This window comes from Triticum urartu, chromosome 2, assembly GCF_003073215.2.
Source record: "Triticum urartu cultivar G1812 chromosome 2, Tu2.1, whole genome shotgun sequence".
Classification (NCBI taxonomy): Eukaryota; Viridiplantae; Streptophyta; class Magnoliopsida; order Poales; family Poaceae; genus Triticum; species Triticum urartu.
In genome coordinates this window covers 319105621-319131132 of record NC_053023.1, presented here as the reverse complement: position 1 = coordinate 319131132, position 25512 = coordinate 319105621, and the positions used below count along the sequence as shown (strand labels likewise).

At 47.6% G+C, this 25512-nt stretch overlaps 1 protein-coding gene across 1 annotated transcript; it reads left to right on the top strand.

The window, feature by feature from the left end:
• Window positions 1-295: 295 nt before the first annotated feature.
• On the top strand, window positions 296-25211 carry LOC125537156 (E3 ubiquitin protein ligase RIN2-like). Its single transcript, XM_048700461.1, has 12 exons — window positions 296-728; window positions 1963-2040; window positions 7165-7251; window positions 7324-7445; window positions 15731-15827; window positions 16016-16121; window positions 16720-16877; window positions 16974-17111; window positions 17190-17257; window positions 23441-23632; window positions 24349-24706; window positions 24795-25211. Exons 1-12 carry the CDS (start codon window positions 516-518, stop codon window positions 24852-24854), a joined length of 1677 nt encoding a protein of 558 aa, XP_048556418.1. The 5' UTR covers window positions 296-515; the 3' UTR covers window positions 24855-25211.
• The last annotated feature ends 301 nt before the right edge of the window (window positions 25212-25512 follow it).

Sequence of the window (25512 nt, the reverse complement as noted above, 5' to 3'; positions counted from 1 at the left end):
CCGGAGCGGCCGATGGAGAGAGGGGGAACCGGAGGTGTCACCGGCGGCGCGCAAGGGCCTCGTCACCTCCTGATCGCCTCGTGCGATCCGATCCTACTTTCCGGTAACTGAAACCGCAACCTCGCTGAAGATGAGTTTTTGGTCTAGAAGAGACGCAAATACAACACCTGAAATGTGCTCTAATACACTAGACTTGAAATGAGCTAAAACGCATACAGTTTCTGTCAAACAAAGCGCAAATTAATCTAATCCAAGCTAATCTATTCATTGCTTCCGACCTACCAATAATTTTGCTCCTCCCCCGCCCTCCTCCCCTTCTCATCGCCTTCCCGTCCCGGCCTCGCGTCGCTCTCGTCTGGTGGTCGTCTCCCCTCCCCTCCTCCGTCCCCGCGCGAATAAAGCCGGCGTCAGATTCTCCCCAGCCCCAAGCAAGCTCCGATTCCCCCGCGCCAAACCAAGTAGGCTCTCGCCCAGGTTAGGATTTGGCTCCACACGCCGATGCGCCAGCGCGACGCATGGCCGTGAACTGCCTATACGTCGCCGCCGCATCCACGGCGGCCAGTGCCGCCGCGCTGCAGTGGTGGGCGGCGTCCTTCCTCGACGCCCCACGGGACGGGGATGTCGGCGGCGGGGACTGGCTCGAGACCTCGTTGCGATCGCACGTGACCGTCGCGCTCTTAGCGAATCTGGCGGCGCACGTCCTCCTCGTCCTCCTCCTAGCTCTCAAGGTGATTGGTTAATCGGCTCAGCATAGGAGTGTTTATCAATTCGGGGATGGTTTTCCGGGCTCGATTAATGCCGCCACGGATACTGGGTTCCATCGCTGCGTTGTAGGCAATCGACCGAGCTCATTATGGTAGGTTGCGTTTCTGGTGGCTAATTGCGTTAGCAACCTGCGTCATATTCCTGATGTTATGGTCCTCGAGCTGCAATTTTGTTGGCCGTGCATTTTGTTTAGAAAGGCTTGTCACTCGTCCTCATTTCATTTACCAATGGATTGATGTTGATAGTTGGGACTGGGAAATGTGTGGTAAGTTTTTTCTCCAGTCCAAGTGCTGGTCTTGCAAGAGCTGGGTTGATGCTGTGATATGCTTAGTTGAGCCTGTCCTCAAGGTTCATTTGTTTGTGAGTTGTTTAGTCGTCATGTAAGCTGACGATACTAAATGCATTTCACTTTGTGCTATGCTCATAATACTAGTGAAATCGTTCTATTAAAATATACGGTCTTAGATGCCAAGCCCATATGTATTTTGCATTTGCTGAGTTTTAGTTATTTACATCGCTAGGTTTCTTGGCTAAACAAACAGTAGTGGTGGGCTTATGACGGTGGAATCCCAATGAAACTACTGAATAACCCAATCTTAATGATATTACTAATTATTTTTCCTATGAAGTTATCCACTTGGAATTTATGTCTGCCTGACTGAGTTGTAACTGAGTTTCTTCATATTCACACTGTGCAATATGAGACATCTTAAAACAGGGTTATAATCTTGAATCTCAATCATGAAGCTCAACCAAGGCATGTTCTATGCTGGGAAACTCTAGTGTACAATGTAAACAGCTTGGCTATTTCCCTTAAAGTTCAGTTTTAAAGGAGAAATCAAGTTTAGATCTATTACAGAACAAAATAAAATGATGGTACGTACTATGGCGATGGCCACCCAGTGCTCCAAGAAGTAGGAAAGATAAATGAACAGACCATCATCATTCTTTGAAAGTAGCAACTGTTGCTATCTGGCCATATCTACCTTCTCTTGGCGCCTTTAATTAATTAAGCTGAAAGCATATTAGATCTTTGTACTAAATCAGCGACAATTAATATGGATCGGAGGGAGTAGTAATCTCCAGTAATATAAAATATCCTCGGGTGCTGTAGCTCGGTTGTAAATTCAACACACTCATCTTTCTTATTTCTCTAATACAACAGTCTGAGACTTACATATCTTTTCTCCTATGCAGACATTATTTTTTGTTCGGTTAACTTCTACAGAGACTAGAAAAGTGTTGGAACACATCATTAACTATGTAATCTACAAGGTAATACTCTCTCTCTCTCTCTCTCTCTCTCTCTCTCGTTATTACATGTCCTTCCATTGAACTATTCATGTGTTTTTACTGCTCCCAAATATTGCTGACAAATTTGGCCTGCTTAAACCTCTAGTCCTCTGAACAAGTCTATGGTTGATAAGATGAATCTTCAATCTAAGGCCCCAGTGAGCTTCAAGCATCTGGATAATGAGCTTACTTTTTTGAAATGAAATTAAATGCAATATCGCACATGTCTATGACTTGCAGCTGACATATAATGCTCTTGTGCCCTCATGCATTTCCAATAATAATACACATACATCATAGGAAAGCCTTGCCCTTTCAGTTTGTTGAAGTGATTTTACTTATAAACTCGGCAGCAAGAGAATTGGCATAGATTAACAGCAATGCGAAAGGAGACCACATAAATCCTATAGAAAAACAACTAGGACCAGAAAGGCCACAAAGATTGTATAAAAAAGGACCAGAAAGGCTTTGTCGGGGAACTGCTAGACAAGGAGGACTCGAGCGAGAGGTTCCCACGGGGGCCTTAATCTGGACGTCGGCCGAGTGAGATGACATGCAGGCGGTTGGCGAGAGGTGGCAGCCCAAATGTGGCCGCATTTGAGATGTGGCCACAGGATGGATCTTGGCTACGAGATTGAAAGCGAGACCAAATGAATCAATCGGGAAGTGAGACCAGATCAATCTATCAAGGAGGAATGACGGGAAAAATCAATTAGAGTTTTCGATAGAAGTGGAGACTGATATTCGATAAGATGGAGACCGAGAGGGAGAGGACTCGATCAGGAGAGACATGGACCAGTTCCGGTGTCCAGCCCATAAACCTGGGTTCATGATACCATGCTAGAGGAGTAACTTATCTGTATTGCGTAGCCCGACGGGCGAATATATATTACAATGAACTTGGAGTACAGGTAAGGAAATCTAGACTAATACTAACATGTAAGGAGACCTAGACCAATACTTATACTCCTTAATAGTTGTGACCTCTAACAACCTGCACTTGGGGCTGGATGGATACTAGTGGGTGTGTGGTTTGTCTTCTAGGTCTCCTGTCCCTTCTCTCATGCCCTGTCCTTTCAGATTGGCTCACTGCAGGTGGATACTCCCTTCTTAATGCCACCAAGTAGCTGTGACAGCCATGACTACTAGCAAAATACTACTCCCTCCGTCCCATAATGTAAGACGTTTTTTGACACTACACTAGTGTCAAAAAGCGTCTTACATTATGAGACGGAGGGAGTAATTCAGTGCCGCCTAGAAGCTAATACAGCCATGGCTACTTCTAGCGATACTAAGAGCATCTCCAACAGGCGCGGCAAAACGCGCGCCCGCGCGGTAAAAGCAGTTTTTCGCGCGCGCCGGTTGGTTCCGCGCGCTCCAGCGGTGGCGGTTAGTTACCACGCGCGGGAAGCGTTTGCGCGCGCGCGGGAGAAAGCGGCACGCGGTGCGGTAGATTTGGCGCGCCGCTTCACGCGCGCCTATAAAGTCCCGCGCTTCGCCACGCGCACAGAACAGCCACGCGCCCTCCTCCTCGCAACCTCGCCGCTTCGCCGCTTTCTGCGCCACCACCGCGCCACCATGCCGCTGCGCCGCCGGGGTGCTTCGGGCTTTCGCGGCGTCCGCGAGCGCCCCAACGGCTGGTACTCCGCCGAGATACGGTCCGGCGACGTCCGGCTCGGCCTCAGGACGTTCCGGAGCGCGCGCGAGGCGGCCCGCGCGTACGACGCGGCGGCGTGGCGCTTGGAGAGGCCCCGGTCGTAGATGAATTTCCGAGACGTCTTCACGCGCGAGGAGGCGCAGCGCCTCGCCCCTCCGCCGCGTCTCATCACGGACATGGATCGTGCCGACCACTCTCGGCGGCAGCGCCGTCTCCTCGTCGCCGAAGAGGACGAGCGAGCCATGGCAGAGTGGCGCCGTCGCCACCCAGAGGACGTCGACGCCGAGCGTGCCTACTGGGCGGAGAGGACGGCAAGGCGCCGCTTGGAGCGGGCGGACCGGTGTCAGCGGAAGGCAGTGGCGAACGAGCAGTGCGACATCGTCTCCGCAGGTGGGAGGTCATTCTTCACCTCGGACGATGAACGTTGGGACGACATATGGCTCTCAACCTCGGACGACACCGACGAGAGTGATGATGGTGGTGATAGCGACTTGGAGTAGTTTCCTATCTATGTATGCCGTAGTAGTTTCTATCTATCTATCTATGCCGTAGTAGTATCTATCTATCTATGTATGTCGAACTATCTATCTATCTATGCCGTAGTAGTTGCACCGATGTAAATATCTTCGTATCTTTTTTATATCTATGTAATTTTAATTTAAAAAATATTGTAGAATGAGCGCGCGCTGCATTTTACCGCGCCTGCTGGAGCTGCGCGCGCGCGGCTTTTCAGCGCGGCTGCTGGAGCAAACGCTGCGCGCCGCGCCAAACCAGGCGATGGGCGCGCGCCAAATCCGTTTTTACCGCGCGGCGCGTTGGGCGCCTGTTGGAGATGCTCTAATGCAGTTCTGATTCAAGATGTCAAAAAAGTACTCCCTCCGTCCCATAATATAAGAAACACTCTTATATTATGGGACAGAGGGAGTAAAAGTCAGAAAATTTACTTTCTACACATTTTTCAGTTTTACAATTGGAACGTCAATGAAGAGAAGGCCAGAGCCCTAGCTGCTGCTAAGTTGTGCGCACACACAAAGCCAAATTATGTATGTGCATGAACCAACACATGAGGTAGAAATAGAATTATCGGTCGGCTGTTTTTCTGGTAAGACAAAAGGAAATGTTTGCAAGGCCTGTACTTGAGTAATCACATGGTTGATTTAGATTGGAGGGAAGTGTATGGGATGGTGTCCAGTTTGCGTGCAACAAAAAAGTCTTTTCTGATTTGTCCCAGGAAGTCAAGAGCCACTTGAATTGTCAACTGAGTACAAGATGGATGCCACGTTGGAAGAGTCTAAAGTGAGCTTAACTCACTTGGATGGGGTAGTGAATGTACAACCCAGCCACCCAGGTTCAAGTCCTCACGGACAGGAGTTTGGGTTCTTATTGAAAAACCCGTTGTAGGGGACTCCCTTATGACTTCCCTTTCCAAAAAAAAAGTTGGAAGAGTCTGATGAGTTCTGTTCAGTTACAATCAGAGGATAATCAATTGGCGAGTCCAAGGAGTTCTGTTCAGTTACAACCAGAGGATAATCAATACTATTGCTTCGGTAGTCCATGACCACAAGGATTTATGGAGGTTTTGCTCATGAGGATCACTAGGGCTTTGCAGCGCGCAAAGGCTTGCACGGGGATCACCAACTAGATGTAACAAAATATAACACAGCACAACAAGTAATTTCGTGCATCCGTTTACTATTTTTGGAAATAAAAGAAGTTCCAAGATGTGAAAGACTTGTCTATCAAAGAGAGGTTGTTTTCCAGATTGAGGGTATGTTTGGTTTGATCCCCAACCCCAACTACCCCCCTCAAAATTTTGGCAGTTGTTGTTGTTTGGATTGTGACCGTTATATCCTCCACAATTTTGGCAAATGAGACCGTTGTTTTGTTTGGTTTGTGACCAACCAACATGATTATTATACTAGTTCCAAAAATATTTAATTTATCTATTATCTAAAATTGAGAAGAAATACATATCAATACTTAGATGCAGTTTTTCTAAAAACTTAGATGCAGTCACTGTGAAGAAAATCGCCAAAAGAATGACACGGCATGCTGTGTGTACTTCATGTTGGTATATCTTTGGATGGAATTCCTGTTTGTATGCAGTTGCTAATCATGCACAGGCCTGCATATCTTTGAATTAAAAGCGCCGCTGATTGGTTACAGCTAAAAATTTGACTTATCCTAACTGCATGCACGGAGCAGGCCCACCATAACAACCAGAGTCACAGCCTTCCTCGTCTTGCCCACACGTTGGTGAGAACTACACGTACGGGCGCTGGCATGCTGGGCGAGCCAATTTTTTGGCGCAGATCCAAACAGTTACCAAATTACACATGCAAGCCAATTTTTTGGTAGGGTCGACTTTGGTAGTAATCTAAACAGGCCCTGAGTCTTTCTTTCCCTTTTATTCTAGGCATGAGAAATTTGTCGGTTGATTGTACTATATAACAGAAGGGGAGCCTTGGCGCAGTAGTAAAGCTGCTGCCTTGTGATCATGAGGTCACGGGTTCAAGTCCTGGAAACAGCCTCTTGCAGAAATGTAGGAAAAGGCTGCGTACAATAGACCCAAAGTGGTCGGACCCTTCCCCGGACCCTGCGCAAGCGGGAGCTACATGCACCGGGCTGCCCTTTTATTGCACTATATAACAGCTACATATACCATTGTAATGATAAGTTGCAAGTTGATGAATTAGATTCAAGGTGTGCTTTAGGGTGGATAGCCATTATCATTTTCTCAGAGAATCTTGACAAAAATCTGCTTTTGGAGAAAGCTTTATTATACCTTTGTGCCATCTGTGTGGAATTGTCCTGATACGTAAGTTGCCATCTACAGGATTGGTCTTGTATGCTGAATTGCTAGGTTCAAACCCTCTAGGCCTCTACTTTGTGTACATTGTGCGTGTGAGCGAGAGGCCTTCCCGTGTGTTGCTGCTTTTTGGACTAGTTTGCAGGACCGTGGAAAATTTGGAGCTGGGGTGCAGCGATTTTTCAGAGAAGGGCATATGGAGGTGGTGGGGCAAAGTGACTGGAGGAGGAGAATGTGGAGGGTAGAAAATGTTTGCACAGTGCCACAAGGACTTGGTGGTGAGGTGGTGTGCTGATGGGTTATGTATGGATTTGGGGTGCGATGTGGAGATGATGAAAGGAGGTAGAAGGGACAAGTGCGATGCGGGGTCTTTAGAACCCATTACACTGCCTTGTGGAACCCTCATGCGGTGAAATGGACGTGGCAACGGAGGGTAATGGAACCTAGTGCAAAGTGTAATATCGTTTGTCCCAAAATGCTGTCAAGTGTCTATTCTTCCGAAGCCTGGTGGTATAAAGAAAGGGACACAAGTGGTACTCTACTTTGTATTATGTGCAATTTACTCCGTCCTTTAGTTATTTATGTGCATGTGGCAGTCTACAATGTGAATAAAATTACAAGGACTTCTCTTGTGTTGCAGGGAACTTTTCTCCCATTGGTTGTGCCTCCTAATTCTCAACAAATAATCCTTTGGTCAACTTGGCTAGTCCTTCTTTGTTCACTGAAGGTACTGTGTGCAATTACATCTACTTGTTGAGATTCTACCCATCGTATTAACTGAAATAAATGTCATATCCAGATGTTTCAATCATTGGCCAGAGAACGTCTTGAGTGCCTCAATGCGTCACCCTCAGCAACTCCATTGAAATATCTCCGTGTATATTCTGCGCTGTTGCTGGTTCTTTCGACTGATCTACTATGGTAATATTCCCTGGTTAGTCAGCATGGATCAAGCTTCATAGCAATTTATCTAAGTATCTTTTGGGGATGAATTTACCCAATTTGTTAAGGTATTATGGTGTTGCCCTGTCGGTCTAGGGCTGTCCTTGAGTCCTTGTACTATATATTTGTACCCTTTGGCTGTTCAATACAGCAAACCCAGTTCGTAACAATGTATTAGAGCTAAACCTAGAGTGCCATTTGTCGCCACTGCAGCTCATCGTCTTCGTCTCTTCGATGAGCTGTCCCTGGAGAGCGAGCTCCACTCCAGGGGGCGGACTTGACACCCCAAACCCACTGCCATACCCATTGTAGTTGTGTAGTAGCAACTGGCTGATGTCTCCATGCCACATCCGCCTCACCGGTTTCCTTATCCCTGAGATCCCTCATTCTCAGCTTGGCGCCTGTTCAAGTCGAGCCGACCTGCGCCCACGCCGGATTTGGGAACCACCTTATCTTGTCGCCGCTGGTCCCCAGTCTGTCGCTGGTGCTGATTTTTAGCCCGCCAATCTTGTCCGGCATTGCTGGCTACCAATGTGGTATTCTCGTTGTTGGCCTTGCTTTTCCAGCAAGGCCTATCCGTTGCTGATCCAATCTTCCACTTCATTAGCTCGCTGGCCAGCCTCCTCTTTTCATCTCCACTGGCTTCACCCTCAGCACTGGTCCCTCTGCTGCAGCTTGTGTTGGCCGCAGTGTGCTGCTTCTGCTACTTGTTGCAGGCTTGCAGCCATCGCTTGGATCAGCCGCTAACCAGGCTTGTACTGTAGAGTGAAAGAAAGCTGGAAAGGTGTGTTTGATGAAATCTGCATCTTCCCAAGAACCTACACCTGGAGGAAGATTTTCCCATTGAACAAGCCATTGAACCACCGGCAGATTATCTCGTGGTATTTGCCGGGTTTCCAGTACTGCTGCTGGAGCATATTTAATTGATCCGACTTAATTGATTAAGGGAAGATCTTGACTAGGCACCACTTTTTGTCCCAAGTGCTGTTTCAGCTGACTAACATAGAAAATCGGATGAATCTGCACACCTTCAGGTAACAGGAGTTTATAGGCCAGTTTGCCCACTTGCTTGAGTATCTTAATAAGGCCATAGAACTTGCTCTGTAGTATAATGGTGCCACGCAACCCAAATGCTGCCATGCGGTAGGGTTCCATTTTAAGGTAGACCGTATCACCTTCTTTCAATTGGCGCTCAACCCTTTTTAAATCAGCATATTTCTTCATGCGATTCTGAGCTTTATGCAAGTTATCCTTAAGCTGGGCCAACGTCTCTTGTTTAGTCTGAAGGAACACAGTTGTTTCCTCATCCATAGGCCCAGGGATAGAGATTTCAGATATCAGAGGTGGGGGAACCCATACAAGGCCTGAATGGGCAGAACTTTGTGCTGGTATGAAAACATGAGTTATACCAATAGTCAGCTAATGGCAACCAAGCAGCCCACTTCTTCGGTTTATTCATAGCCATGCAACGCAAGTAGTTTTCCACACATTGGTTAACACGTTCTGTCTGACCATCAGACTCTGCATGATAAGCTGTACTGCACCTTAGTTGGATATCCATTGAGTTAAACAGGTCCTTTCAAAAAATTGCTGGTGAAGATCCTATCTTTGTCAACTTGGGAGGGCCATGTAATTTGATGATTGTATCCAGAAATGCTCGTGCAACAGTATGAGCAGTATGGGGGTGGGATAAAGGCATAAAGCAATGAAATGGGCATATTTGCTTAATCTATCCACCACCACCATTATAACCACTTTTCCTGGGATGTTGGCAGCCCCTCTACAAAATCCGTTGTACTGTAGGTCCATGCCATATCAGGAACAGGTAAGGGATCTAAAAGCCTTGGGTAGTGACGGTGCTCAGATTTTGATCTCTTAGAGACCGGGCATAAAGCAATAAGATATGTTGCTCTGGTTCCTGAATGTACCCCAACAGCAGAAGAATGGAGAGCTTGTACGCGCCTTATTTGTAGTGCTAAATCATTGCCAATGACAATTCTCCCTTTATATCTCAAAACACCAGCATGTAGAGAATAAGCATTAGTATCAGTAGCCGGGGAAATGAGGAGTTGCTCTAAAAGGTGTAACAACAGAATAGAGAAAATGGAATTGCACATTCTGGACAGTGCATCAGCTACGATGTTTTTTCTTTTCCTTTTTTGTACTCCCTCTGTCCCAATATAAGTGTCTCAACATTTACAACTTTGCACTAAAGTTAGTACAAAGTTGAGACACTTATTTTGGGACGAAGGGAGTACTTCATAGTGAAGTCAAATTCCAGAAGTTTGAGCATGAGCTTGTGCTGGATACCTTACGTAATCCTTTGCTCTGTGATATACTGTAGGTTTTGTTGATCTGTCCTGATTATCAGTTTATTGCTCCACAAGTAGTGTCTCCATCTCTTTAGAGCTTCTATAGTTCCAAGAGCTTCTTTTTCACAAGCTGACATGGCAGCGTTTCTGGTAGGAACTTGTACCCTACCAGGCCTGGGGCGTAAGCAGTAGGGGAAGGAGGGAGCTGGGCGAGGCGATGAGCGGCCGCGCCGGCGGTTGAGCGCCGTCGCGGAAGAGGAGGGAGATGGCGGCGGCTAGGGTTAAAGGCGGCTAGGGTTCCGGCTCCTCTGGGAGCCGGGCAATAGAGATAATAATCTTCTTATTGCTTAATTCCAAAAAGAGTCTTACAGCCTATATTTATAACCTAGATAACTTGCAGAAGAATTAACCTAAGATAACTTGTGGGCTAAGATTGCCCGGTGGGCCTAGCTAAACCGGCCATAACACTTCTCCCCGCCTGCACAAACAGCTCGTCCTCGAGCTGTAAGGTGGGGAAGCGCTTGCGGAACTCCTTTAGGTGATCAACCAGCGTCAAACACCTTCCCGAAGCTGGGGCGGCCAGGTCGGCGGCGACGGCGTCCTCCGGAATGCAGTCTGCAACCTCCAGGTAGAAGAGTCGCGGGCAAGCATGGCCGGGCGTGTAGGGCTCGTCGCAGTTGAAGCACAACCCTTGGTGGCGACGCTCGAGTAGCTCGGCTGAGGTGAGCCGGCGGAACGGGCGCGCCGCGGTCACGGCGAGGGGTGCCGCAGTAGCCTGTGCAGGCCGACCCTGTGCGGAATCCGGCCCGGGTAGCGACCCAGCGGTCCGGGATGGTGATTCCTGCTGGATGGCCATCGCGCGGCGCTCGAAAGCGCGGGCGTAGTACATGGCCGACTGGAGATCCTGGGGTCCCCGAAGCTCCACGTCCACGCGGATGTGATCCGGAAGTCCACCGACAAAGAGGTCGGCCCGCTGCTGCGCCGTCACACCCGACGCATGGCATGCCAGGGCCTGGAAACGGTCGGCGTAGTCCTGCACCGTGGAGGTGAAGGGAAGGCGGCCGAGCTCCGCTAGGCGGCTCCCGCGAACCGGAGGCCCAAAGCGAAGGAGGCAGAGCTCGCGGAAGCGCTCCCAAGGGGGCATGGCGCCCTCGTCCTGCTCGAGGGCGTAATACCAGGTCTGTGCCGCGCCGCGGAGGTGATACGAGGCGAGCCAGGTACGCTCCGATGCGAGAGTGCGCTGCCCGCGAAAGAACTGGTCGCATTGGTTGAGCCAGTTGAGGGGGTCCTCCGTGCCGTCATAGGTGGCGAAGTCGATCTTGGCAAACCGTGGCGGTGTCTGGGTCGGAGCGCCGTGTCGAGCTGGCTCAGAGGTGCGAAGCAGCGAGGCGGGTGGCGCCTGGTCGGAGTACTCCGGGTAGGGACCCGCGGAGCTGGATGGCCCGCCGAACTGCGGAAACGGGGTCGGTTGCTCCAGAGCCATGGTGTAGACCGGCGATGGCGAAGACCCAGCCGCCCACGCTGGAAGTGGCGACGTGGAGGGCGGGAACCGGAACTGATGAATCGGGAGGTGGTCGGTGAGGGTGCCCCTGAGCTAGGCAGGGTCGGTGTCGGTGGTTGGAGCGTCGGTGGCGGGGGGTGCACGGGGGCGTCGGTGGCCGCGGGAGGGGGTGGCTGCAAGTACCACAGAGGGGCCGCGGCCGGCGTAGTCCCGCCGGGGTGTCCCGCTGGAAACGGCAGCAGGGGCTGCCCAGTGCAGGTCGGCGCGGAGAACGGCTGCAGCGGTCCGGTGGCCGCCGCCTGCGGCATCTGCTGTAGCGGCCAGGGGCCCGAGGGCGGCGTCGGCGCCAAGGGCCAGAGGGGCGCGCTGTACGGAGAGACGCCCTGGAGCGGCCACGGCGTGTGGCCGTAGGCGGCAGGGGGCGCCGTCGGCAGGGGCATGTAGGGCCCGGTCGTGTACTGCTGCTGTTGCAAGTAGAGGCTCTGGACGGCGGTGACGAGGTCCCGCAGGGTGGCCGTGACCTGCTCCGGTGTGAAGACGGCGGACGGCGGCGGCGCAGGAGGAATTGTGGAGGACGGCGCGGCCGGGGTCGCGGTGGAGACGGGGCCTGCCAGCGTGGTTGATCCGGCGGCGGACGTCGTCGGCGCGGTGAGGGACGGCGCCGGCAGCATCGGCGCGGTGAGGGACGGCGCCGTCGTCATCGGCGCGGTGGATCCGCTGGAAAGCGCCGGCGGTGGTGGTGGCAGGGACATGATCGGAACTTGGTCTCTGATTACCAAATTGGTAGGAACTTGTACCCTACCAGGCCTGGGGCGTAAGCAGTAGGGGAAGGAGGGAGCTGGGCGAGGCGATGAGCGGCCGCGCCGGCGGTTGAGCGCCGTCGCGGAAGAGGAGGGAGATGGCGGCGGCAGCTAGGGTTAAAGGCGGCTAGGGTTCCGGCTCCTCTGGGAGCCGGGCAATAGAGATAATAATCTTCTTATTGCTTAATTCCAAAAAGAGTCTTACAGCCTATATTTATAACCTAGATAACTTGCAGAAGAATTAACCTAAGATAACTTGTGGGCTAAGATTGCCCGGTGGGCCTAGCTAAACCGGCCATAACAGTTTCCTGGGCAGAGGGTAGAGCTATAATATGCAATTGGTTTTCCATTTTGCATGATTACTGCTCCCAGTCCTGTGCCCAAGGCATCAGTTTCAAGTACAAAAGGTTGTGCAAATTTGGTAATGCCAACACAGGTGCTGATGTCATGACCAGTTTCAAATTTTCAAAAGCCTCTTGCTATACAACAATCCGGTTGAAGTTTCCCTTTTTTAAAAGTTCATGGAGAGGTCTACAGATAATCCCGTAGTTCTGGATAAACCTTCTATTACCAGTGAGCCCCAAAAATCTTCTTAATTGTGTCACATTGGTAGGTGTTTGTCAGTCAATAATTGCACTGATCTTTTTAGGACATGTAGATACTGCTTCACCAGAAATGATATGCCCAAGATACTCCACTTGTGGAACAGCAAACACACAGTTACTGAGCTTTGCAGCTAAAGAGTGCTTCATGAATAGTGTTAGTACTATTTCCAAATGTTGCAAATGAAACTTCATATCATTGCTGTAAATTAAGACATCATCAAAGAAGACCAAAATAAATTTCCTTAGATAAGGGCCAAAATCCTCATTCATGAGAGCCTGGAAGGTTGTTGGTTTATTAGATAAGGCCAATGGCATGACTACAACAACAACAACAGCAACAAAGCCTTCAGTCCCAAACAAGTTGGGGTAGGCTAGAGGTGAACCCATAAGATCTCACAACCAACTCATGGTTCTGGCACATGGATAGCAAGCTTCCATGCACCCTTGTCCATGGCTAGTTCTCTGTCGATACTCCAGTCCTTCAGATCCCTCTTTACGGACTTCTCCCATGTCAAGTTCGGTCTACCTCGACCTCTCTTGACATTATCGACAAAACACTCAAAATATCCAAAATAGTTTCTGAAGGCAGTTATCTCAATGTCAGGTTCATACATTCTCACTTGATGGTACCCTGATCTGAGATCGAGTTTGGATTTTTTTTGCCCCATCATACTTTGAGAATTGACTTTTCTGTAATCTATGCATAGCCTCCAAGTTGTGTCTTTACCATTATAGCTGGCGAGGCATAAGGGCTCTGACTAGCTCTTATTAATTTGTTTGCTAGTAATTTGTGAACCGGTTGTTCCATCTCATCTTTTTGAGTGTTGGGAACTCTGTATGGCTTTGAAGGAGTAGCATCTGAGTTATCATGCCAGAGATTACCTGATCCAACCATTTGTTCAACTGTTGAGCTCCAATTAATTCCAGTTTCTCTGCTGGGGTGCAAATGTCCACTGCAATCATACCACTGTCAGGTTTGTTCAGAAGTAGTTTGTTGTTTGCAAAATCCGCAGAGATGGGACTGTACTGTGCCAGCCAATCACATCCTACAATAACATCATGATTTGGTAAGTTGAGTACCCTGAAGCTAAAAAGCCAGGGACGTCGAGGGCGGACCGCCCCGCCAAGGCACCACCGCTCCATCGCACAACGACGCAAGTCACTTATCAGTGCGGTGTCGAGCCCCCAAGTGATTAAGTGGCTGTCATTTGGCACGTGGCAGCCATTTGGGGAGAAGATTCACCCTGCATGACACCCGTCCAGAGGCGTGTCAGGCAGACAAGGCCAGAGACAGCTAAAATGACGCGGCAAGGCTTGCCAGGCTACATCCACGACGTGACACTAAGCGGTGCATTTAATGCGCCTTGTCCTGTCTGCAGAGTTAGATATGATAGCACTATTTGCTATCTAATCAGTGTATAACGACTGATTTGTCACTGTGGTAACCCCTTAGCCTATAAAAGGAGGGCCATGGCGACCTAAAATAGGATTCGGACCCTTGTACACTCTTACGCGCGTAGCTGCTCTCCCCGAGGCGACCTTGCGGGGCTGGAGCGCTGCGTGTTCGTCACGGTCCTCCATCCAATCCACCAAAGCAGGAGTAGGGTTTTACGCTTAGCAGCGGCCCGAACCTGGGTAAAAACCACCACGTCACCATTGCCGTGCTGCCTTACGGTCTCCGCTCTTTGTGCAACGTGCCCCTCCCCCTTGCCGAACCACAAGGGGCCAATTGGCCCCATAGGTGATCGTGTTCTGCCAAGACACCTCCAAGGATTAACCTAGCTCTGAATACGATTTGGCAGATCCCTATTTTACTCAGATCGGTGAAATCATGAGAAATGGAACACGAAAGTGAAATTGTGTCTAGGGTTCGCCTCGGAAGAGAGACCCCGACTTGTATTGCTATACTGTAATTTTGTCCTTACAGGATAATGATCAATGAATGGCTAACACAGCGCACGCCCCACGCTTATATACTGCTGAGCTAGTTACTCGACAAGTGAAACGGTAACAATAACTAGTGACAACAGGTGAAACTGAATAGTTTCAGGTAAATGGGCCCTGCAATCATCTTGGCTGTCCAATAACTGACAAAACGGAAGGCAACGTTGACAGTAGTTTCAGGTTCAGGCGAGCTCTGGATCTGACATGCTGATCCTCTCTGCAGTGCAAGTCTTCATTCAGCGCCGCTGACCTCCTCTATTATTGCCTGACTACCTCTGCCATTCCATGAATGGATATGCAGCTGCAGATTCCTTGCCGCAGACTTATGCTCCGTTCAGCTTCATTCATGATGGCTTTGTGGGCGGGTGCCACATTACTTAGTCCATGGGTTACTAGTTTGGTGCTGGTTCGGTGCTGTTGTTGGACTGGTGGTGTTGGGCCGAGTGCTATTGTGCTGGCCGATGGTGTGCTGTTCTTGCTGTTTTGGCTGAGTGCTTGCTGGCTGCTGCTACTTCTAGCTAGTATCCCTTCTTGAGTCAGTCTCTTCAGTGTATTGGTTATGTTACATCCATCCATGTCCATCACTCTGTCGTGTTGGTCCATGCCATACGAGTACACAAAAGCCTTGGTCATTCAGCCTCCGTTTTTTCTGGTCCTGGTCCATTCTTTATATTGGATGAGCATGGCCTCTTTCCATTTGCTGCATGGTCCTTTATTGTAGAGGCCCTTGTGATGCCGCATTGCAGTTTTGCTTTCCTCATGTGCTATGCTCTTTGCTGCTGTGCCTCTCTCTCTGGTTTGATTTGACAGGTTTGATGGCGCTATGAAGACTTGGACTGCAGCTGTTTATCTGTCTTTAGTATCTTTTCCAAATGCAATGCTACTGCATATGTTTGACATTTAAGAAGAGGGGGAGGGGGTTGGTACGTGGGTTATGGTCTTTTTCTATTGGTCTAGAGTAAGGATGTCTCCTTCAGTCCTTTTACTTATATATGTATTAGGTGCTTCGGGTTGTGCAATACAACAAGCTCTGTTCATAACAGAAGTATGGTGCTGTTTCTGTTCAGAGAACTCACTAGTTATTTTTATCTAACTTCTCCAGGATGAAGCTTTGTGTAGGGTTCTGCAGTTCATGCAATTCTACGTTATTTTGGCTTATGTTATTTGAGCCACTTAGTATTGCCTTTGAGTCACTGCAGGTAATTTGAACCAATATTGTGAGGGGTATTTGTGACTCATTGACTTCCAGTTTACTTATATATTTTGCTGCACTGCCATTATGAATATTAAGTTGTTAACTAGAAAAAAAAATGAATGTTTACCCGTGCATAGTCATTACTTCTGAATCTCTTGATGACTTCTCTGAAATAGCTCTCCTTCTTGGCAGTCTATCATGGTGCATGGATTTCAGTTGTTTGACATTTGGCAGCGACATCTGATGGACAGTGGTGTGGACTATCTTGATTTCCAAAAAACTTATAAACAAGCAGCAGGTGATAAGCTCCTCAGCTAAACTCATTGTTGATATATAACTCTTATGTTGTGCATGTACAGTTTTTGTGTTTACCATCTCAATGATAGTAATATTGAGGCACACAAGCAGGACATCTGGTTACAAAAGTGATATCCATGCTTACAGTCAAACTATTTAACTTTGACCAGTAACATCTTTGTGAATATTTATCTTGGCCATTAAAATAGTGTGTGTACATTTGTCTAAGAAATTAGTTCATAAACATTATAATTTCATTAGATTGTACTCCCTCCGTCTAGAAATACTTGTCGGAGAAATGGATAAAAATGGATGTATCTAGAACTAGAATACGTCTAGATACATCCATTTCTCCGACAAGTATTCTGGACGGAGGGAGTGCAAGTATGGCCAGAATGACTCTTCTTGACCAGGGAGTTACACAAACATCATTTTCAGTCACACATGTCACTACTTATTGCTTTGGTGTATCTGTAGGCTGCGCTTTATCTTCTGTTGGGACTATGTTTCAGGAGCAAGACTTACTAAGCTCCTGTGCAAACTTTTCTTGAACTCTTTTGACTTTGCTACCAGGATGTAATCATGCTTCACATCTGCAGGTTCATTTTCTGAATGGAGAGGCCAACTTATAAGGAATTTTGGTTTTGTCATTGACCTGATAAGCTTGTTGATGTCACTTGGTCATTATTCGATGATCTTTTGGCTCCGTGGTATGGCGTTTCACCTGGTCGACGCAGTCCTCCTGTTGAACTTGCGTGTAAGGCAGACATCACCTATTGGCAACTGTTGATAAACTGTGTTACTTTCATGGAAGTTATTTAATATGTACTGATGTGTCTTTTATCATATGCAGGCTCTTGTAGTTTCATTTTTGAAGAGGATTAAGACCTACATTAAGTTAAGAAAGGCACTCCGTTCGCTCGATGGAGCACTCCCAGATGCTAAATACGATGAGATCTGCACATATGATGATGAGTGTGCCATCTGCCGGGTAACAGTTTTCTAGATCTTCAGAAACTCTGTCATCCTTGACTACTTGTGTATCTGAATTTTTTGCTGCAACTCACAGGGACCAATGGCTCGAGCTAAAAAGTTGCCTTGCAACCATCTATTTCATCTACCTTGCTTGCGATCTTGGTATGCCCTTAATTGCTTTTAGTGTGTTGCCAATTGATGCTTGATTGCTAGTAAAAAATCTTTTGAGTTAAAGGCTGTAGTTATCAGTGTACTCTTCCATATGTCCATGTCATTTAGTTACTTGAATTCCGAACTAAACTATGAGACTAGTGTCCTGAATTCCTGATTTTGCTGTCAACTGGAACTTTCTATAATGGAATCCGTAAAGGAGTTTATTTGATACTTCGTCAGCAACAACAACAAAGCCTTTAGTCCCAAACAAGTTGGGGTAGGCTAGAGCTGAAACCCATAAGATCTCGCAACCAACTCATGGTTCTGGCATATGGATAGCTAGCTTCCACGTGTTAGGAAATATGCAACTTGTATTCCCTGAGGGCCAATGGCCAATATGTATACATGTACAGGTGGTAAACATGCAGGAAACCCCTCATACAACAGGGAAAATATATAGGCTACTCCCTCCGTTCCTAAATGTAAGTCTTTTTAAAGATTCCAATGAAGGACTACATACGGAGCAAGATGAGTGAATCTATACTCTAAAATATGTCTATATACATCCGTATGTAGTTTGTATTGAAATCTCTAAAAAGACTTATATTTAGAAACGGAGGGAGTAGAATATAACTCTAACACCCCCCCCTCAAACTCATGGTGGATAAACAACACTCAGTTTGGAGAGATAGAAGCCATGCTGCGCTCTAGTCTGGGTCTTCATAAAGAAATCTGCCAACTGTAACTCGCAGGGCACATACTCAAGAGCAATAACTTGATCCTACGCACCAGCGCACACATAGAACCAATATGCTTGGTGAGCTCATGCTAATAGCATTGTTAGACAAGAGCAGAGTAGGTGTAGTGACAGAAACACCAAAGTCCTGAAGTAACCACTGTAACCAAGTCACCTCTGCCGTCGAAAGAGCCATAACTCGTAACTCAACCTTTGCACAACGCGAAACTGCACTCTACTTCGTCTTCCAGGCAATGAGAGAACCACCAAGAAGAACACAGTAAGCAGAAAGTAAACGGCGATCCGAGGGATCACTAGCCCACATAGCATTCAAATAGGCCCGAAGCTGTAAGGAACCAGAGCGAGGAAAGAACAGGCGGTGAAAGATCATGCCTTGAAGATATGGAAGAACACGAAGGAGGTGACTATAGTGAACCGAAGTGGGAGCGGAGACAAACTGACTCAAAATATGGACCGGATAGGAGATATCCGGACGAGTGACAGCTAGATAGACAAGACTCCCAGCAAAATAGACAAGACTCCCAACAAGTTGACAATAACGCGACAGATCAGGCAAGGGGTCATCATTAGTATCACAGAGGTGAACATTGAGCTCCATGGGAGTCTCAACAGTGCGCTCATCAGTAAGAGCAGCATGAGCAAGAAGATCCTGGATATACTTTTCTTGGGAAATAGAAAAGCCATCAGAGGTAGAAGAGACCTTGATCCCAAGAAAGTAGCAGAGGGCCAAGATCAGACATAAGAAACTGTTCACTAAGATCCCACTTACAAATCATGGGACGAATACCGGGAGGAAGAGAAACAAGATCCCATGTGCCGGTGCGCTCAAGAGCAACAAGCTCCACTGCCATCGCAAATTGCCATTCGGCATGAATAACAACTTGACGATAAGAAGTCGGCTCAAGAACAGCAGCACCAACGCGTGGAAAACCAAGGCGATCAATAGGCGGAAGCGGTGTGAGGATGCAAGCCATAAGTAGGATGAGATGAGGAAGATGACACTTCAGTAGATGTATCCACATTACACGGACGACAAGTATAATACTAAAGAAAATATGGAAGAATACGAGGAGGATTCATCGAGATAGGCGAAGGTGACAGAGAAGATATCGGGGATGAAGGTGCAGAATCCGGTGACAAGCCAGGCGAGGAGACCATGGGAGATGGTGGCGTTGGACCTGCAACAATCGGAGAAGCAGGGGCAATAGGACGGACGAGCAAGGGCTCGACAGGAGTGATAGGTGTGTCAGGAAAAGTGAGGGAGGATATATCCTCTACTGAAAATGTCAAGGAAGATGGATGCGGGGGGACGACCAAAGAGACACTCGAAAGGAACGCCACCTTGCAGAGCAGTGGACGACTGAAGGTTGACGAGATAGGTGGAAGTGGAGACAGCCTCGACCCAAAAGTGAGGCGGAAGAGAGGCGACGATCATCATTGCACGAGCCGTCTCAAGAAGGTGATGATGCCTGTGCTCAGCCATGCCATTCCAACCATGAGCACCAGGACAAGCAAACTGAGCAAGAGTACCCTACTTAGCAAGAACTCCACGCAACATCTTGGAGTATACTTTCCAACAGAATCAACACGAAACACACAAACATGCGTAGAGAACTGAGTGTGAACCATGGCAGCAAAACACATATAGATAGATAAGACCTCACTATGAGAAGACATGAAATATATCCAGGTGTGGCGAGAGAAATCATCTATAAAGATAAATATAGTAGCGACGACCCCCTTTCGAGGTAAAAGGAACTGGACCCCAGACATGAGAGTGAACAAGGTCGAAAGGATGCTGAGATACAGTGTCGCTATGAGGATAAGGTAACTCGACCTGTTTACCAAACCGACAACCCTAGCAGTCTAAAGACACACCGCTGGAGGATCCAAGAAGACCAAGTTGAACCAAGGATGAGAGACGAGAGCTACACAAGTGACCAAGGCGATGATGCCACTGCTGAAAAGAGCTGGTAGACAAGGCAACGGAGGGGGAGAGACTGTCGGCAGTGGCAGCGGATGGAAGGTGAAGCCAGTCAAGCTTCCAGAGGCCCTGGGAGTCACGGTGCCGGGGGCCAGCAACAAGGAGAGCAAGCGGAGGGAAAGGTGAAGCCAGTCAAGCTCCCAGAGGCCCTGGGAGTCACGGTGCCGGGGGCCAACAACAAGGAGAGCATCAGTATGGCGGTCTAGAATAGAGACCGAGTCAAAGTCGAGAATGACCCGACAACCAGAGTCAACAATCTGACTACCGAACATGAGCTGCATGGTAAGTCGAGGAATACGAGCAACATCAGGAACATGAAAGGATGAAGTGCTAAGAATGCCTCGACCATTAACCGAGAGGTACCATCCGCAGTAAGAACATGAACATGAGAATTGAGAGGTCGAATAGAGGACAAAGTGGATGGATCATGAGTCATATGAAAGATGCTCCAGTATAAAAAAATCCATAGATGTTGGTCTCACAATGCTAGAAGAGTCAATAGCATAACCAGCAGAACCTGTCGATTGAGAACCAGAAGATGAGCTAGCAGGCATCGAAGTCACACAATTTCCTGCTTAGTCAGGGGCTCAACGAAAGAGGTCGACGTAGATGCACCCGACAATAGAGCCAGAGGCAATCAGTAGGGCGTGAAGTCGCGCAATCTCCTCAGTGAAGTACAAAACTAAAGTAGTCAACACAGTAGCACCGGGAGAGGAGCAGCCACCACCACCCGTGGCCGCTAGATGTGGCGGTGAAGCATGACTAGTACCGTCCGTAAAGTCTAAGGGCGCATGCAGACAAGCCCCAAGCGTCATGGGAAGGCACGTGTGCGAGGTGTAGTTTGTGGAGTCATATGCACCAGCACAGCCAGTGAAAGTCGCAAGAGGAGTCGGTGTAGAGTGACAATCACCGGTGAAAGTCGCGAGAGGAATGGGTGTAGAGCGACGTTCACCATGTGCGGAAGTCGCGAGAGTAGTTGTAGGAGAGCGACCAACACAAACTAAAGAAAACGCCAAAGGGAACACAGGCGGACGAGCACCAAGCATCGAAAGACAATGCATGTGCAAGAGGTGATCAATACAGGGAGCACCGTCGAAGATCATAGAAGGACAAGCCGGAGACACCATTTTTTTTCTAGAAGACAATCAGCAGAATCAGTCCCAATAGAAGAGGCCGGCGCCTTGATTCAAACTTTGGCCAAAAGGTACTTTGAACTTGGAACGAGCATGAAGAGATTAATGAGACTTCTTTCTCTCTTGAGTTTTTCTGGCGGACCTACCGCGCAAGATCTTTGGTCTTCCCCTGGAACCGATGATGAAGATGCAGTTAGCAATGCCTGTGATCGGCAGGGATGACTAGCAAGCAAATCAGCAATCAATGATTGCTGGGCACAACAGGCCAGCGAACGTGGCAGGTCACGGCTGTGACGTCATGACCGTGACCTTATCCAGCGGAAGCACCTGCAGGATGGGCGACGCAGACGCGGATGCAGCCCTGCGGAGCGTTGACCCAATCTGGAGGGCAGGACGATGACCCGATCTGTAGGGTGCGGTGAAGTGGAGCGAGCTGACGGGTGGAGCAGCCGGCGGTGGGATCAGTAGCAGTTTGGTTTGATCGGGATCAGGCAGTGGGGACCAATCGTGAGGAGCGTGGTGGCGTCATCCTTAAGCCGAGGGGCGGCCTGAGCGAAGAGTTGCAACAATGGCCTGACTTAGATGAGGTGGGCGGCTCTGCTGTGATCTGGAAGTTGGCCTGTAGATGGGCCGTTGGGTGGAGCAAGTAGCGCAGGCCTGTAGAAGCGTCGTCCGAACGCGGCAAGACCTGGTAGACGGGGCCGATGGAGGTAGATCAGCCATCGGGAAGAACGAGCAGCAGCGTCAGCAGCCAAGAGAGGATGGTGGCGGAGCGATGGGCAGGATTCAAGCATGAGTTGCGCGTGCTAAAAAAGACCTAGCTCTACTATCATGTTAGGAAATATGCAACTTGTATTCCCCGAGGGTCAATGGCCAATAGCCAATATATATACATGTACAGGTGGTAAATATGCAGGAAACCCCTCATACAACACGGAAAATATATAGGCTAGAATATAACTAACACCACGCACCCCTGTCCATGGCTAGTTCTTTGGTGATACTCCAGTCCTTCAGATATCTCTTTACAGACTCCTCCCATGTCAAGTTTGGTCTACCCTGATCTCTCTTGACATTATCAGCACGCTTTAGCCGTCCGCTATGCACTAGAGCTTTTGGAGGCCTACGCTGAATATTCCCAAACCATCTCCGACGATGTTGGACAAGCTTCTCTTCAATCGGTGCTACCCCAACTCTATCCTGTATATCATCATTCCTGACCCGATCCTTGTGTGGCCAGACATCCATCTCAACATGCGCATCTCGGCTACACCTAACAATTGAACATGTCGCCTTTTAGTCGGCCAACACTCAGTGCCATACAACATTGCGGGTCGAATCTCCTATAGAACCTGCCTTTTAGCTTTTGTGCCACTCTCTTGTCACAGAGAACTCCAGAAGCTTGGCGCCACTTCATCCATCTAGTTTTGATTCGATGATTCACATCTTCATCGATATCCCCATAGCCCCAAATATCGAAAGTTGTTCTTCTGAGGTACCACCTGCCCATCAAGGCTAACCTCCTCCTTGTGCCTAGTAGTACTAGTACTACTGAAACCACACCTCATGTACTCAGTTTTAGTTTTACTAAGCATAAAACCTTTCGATTCCAAGGTTTGTCTCCATAGCTCTAACTTTCTGTTAACCCCGTCTGACTATCATCGACTAGCACCACATCATCCGCAAAGAGCATGCACCATGAGATATCTCCTTGTATATCCCTTGTGATCTCATCCATCACCAAAGCAAAAGGATAAGGGCTCAAAGCTGACCATTGGTGCAGTCCTATTTTAATCAAGAAGTCATCAGTGTCGCCACCATTTGTTCGAACACTTGTCACAACATTATCGTACATGTCCTTGATGAGGGTAATGTACTTTGTTAGGACTATGTGTTTCTCCAACGCCCACCACATGACATTCCGCGACATCTTATTGTAGGCCTTCTCCAAGTCAATGAACACCATATGCATGTCCTTATTTGATACTTCATCCGTTCATAAATATAAGATGTTTCCGATATTTCAATATGGACTACATACGGACTGAAATGAGTGAACGAACACACTAAAATGGGTCTATAAATCACCAAAAAGTTAGAACATGTTATATTTGTTAATGGACTGAGTATTACTTACCGGTGCATAGCGAACAAATCATGGACATTTCATCTTCAAGGATCAATTACTGAAGTCATGTTTGAGTGCCCCTCTGTTGATCTGCTTAGTAAATTATTAAAAGCTTAAGTGTCTTTACCATCAAATGTATGTAGGACATTTGCTCCTTGTTTTATTTTACTCATATTGTTGCTATGGGTAGGTTGGATCAAGGATTAATGGAGGGTTACTCTTGTCCAACTTGTCGAAGGCCACTCTTTCTTTCAGCTCAAGGACATTCTAGGTCAACAACAGCAGAGGTAGCAAATGTTCAGCTAATTTCGGAACAGCTAAATATGGGATTAAATCAGCAAAGGGTTCCTGAACAGCAGGATCCTTCAGATGGTGTTTGGAGGTATGCATAAAAACTTACGATGTTCTATATCTGTGGCACTTCACCAGACTCCAGATTGCTTCTCTAATTTTCGTAAGTATTAGATAGATTTCTGATATAATAACGTCATTTCGAAATTAGCCCTCAAAACTCAGTAAAGTAGTGCAATTTGTGGTTCTTTAATTCCCTGCATCGACCCTCTTCAAAGTTAGCACGCACTCAAGAGTAATGGTGTTCTAGTTTCAAAATCTCAGTTTCTTAGTAACTGGCCAGTTGACACTGGTTATTGGAAGTTCTGCTGGAATCTGGTTGCTTAAAGACTTCTGATTTAGCATATGTGCAGTTGAATATAGATGTACTCCCTCCGTCCCAAAATAAGTGACTCAACTTTATACTAGCTTTAGTACAAAGTTAGTATAAACTTGAGTCACTTATTTTGGGACGGAGGGAGTACTTCGAAAATTAGAACACCAGCAGTAAGTTAACATAAGTTTTGTACTCCCTCCGATCCAAAATAAGTGTCACGCAAAACTAAAACCACGACATTTATTTTGGATCAGAGGAAGTAAATAAAATGCTCAGGTGTAGAACTCTTAGCTGTTTTATTAACATGTTAACTCAACACCCAGAAGACATGGTTCATCAATGATGGCAGAAGTGCAGTTTTCCATTCAATTTATGTGACTACAGAGTTGTTGATATTTGATTCCTTAATGTGTTTGTGTTTGTTGTCGCAGAGGTGCGGGTCTTGATTCTCGCTGGGCACCACCGTGGTCGAGCCCTGGGGTGGATGACCCCAGTTCCTCTAGTGCAGTGAGATCCGTGGGGCTTAGTGGAGTTCAGATGATGATGAGGCAGTTCGCTTCTGTGACTGATAATTATGGGCATGCAGATGCCACCTGGAATCTGTGGCCTGAGTCAATGGCAGGCCCTTCAATTGTTCCATCATCTTCCTCGAGGCCTGATGTGGCTTCTGCTAGCTTGCGGTTCCGAGGCACGGCAGGAACAATTAATGGAAGCATGTCGCGGGTTAATACCATGGTAGATAGAGTACGGGAAGTTTTACCCCATATGCCTGACGAGCTAATTATTGAAGTACGTTTCTGTTTTTGCTAGCCTCTTGTTGTAATTTCTCTAGACGCTAGTATGCACTAATGTTTTTTCCTTTTCAACCTTGTTGCAGGACCTGATGAGAACGAATAATGTGAATGCCACTGTGAATAATCTTCTGCTGATGCAATGATAGAGCAATACAACATTTAATGATGATATTTACTGGCTATAAGTTTATATATGAAAAGTTTGTATAGTTAAAGATGAGCCTGCATGTTAAAGCACTGGGTTGTTTTGGTCTATTTCGTTCCATATGGATAAAATGCGCCAGCTTTGTATAGTAGTCATAGCTGTACAACATTATGCTCAATATGCTGTAGGTTAGTGTATGTAGAAAGATGCAAGTGCTACCACCGAAATAAAATTACCATAGGTAACTTGTGTTGGGAAGCTCCCAAAAGATACCTTGAATGGCCTGTGTCAAGAAAATGGTGAAGCTGCTTTTTTTTTTATTATCATGAATCACGAAGTTGCTTTTACCCCTGAACCATGCCTAGGTCATCGGAGCGAATTGGATGATGACTCCCTTTTTTTCTCCATTCTCCAATTTCCTTCACAACTCGTTTGGCATCCATCATTTGGGTAAGAACTTGTGGAATTCATTTACGAATTTCATCACCAATATGTTTGGCTGCCTTGGAATTGCTTGTCAGAATTCTTTCTCGAAGTAGCATAAGGTTGTGGAGGAGCAACTACACCTTGCTGCTACGAAGTGTATGGCAAAGTGTTGAAGGAACTACTTGTGCTAGGTATTGCTCGAGGCAGAAATAGGCCGATGTGGTAGGAGT

Coding starts and splice junctions, on each gene's coding strand:
- LOC125537156 (XM_048700461.1), top strand. CDS start 516: ATGGCCGTGAACTGCCTATACGTCGCCGCCGCATCCACGGCGGCCAGT. Junction 17,258..23,440: donor CTACCTTGCTTGCGATCTTG/GTATGCCCTTAA, acceptor TGCTATGGGTAG/GTTGGATCAAGGATTAATGG. Junction 23,633..24,348: donor CCTTCAGATGGTGTTTGGAG/GTATGCATAAAA, acceptor TTGTTGTCGCAG/AGGTGCGGGTCTTGATTCTC.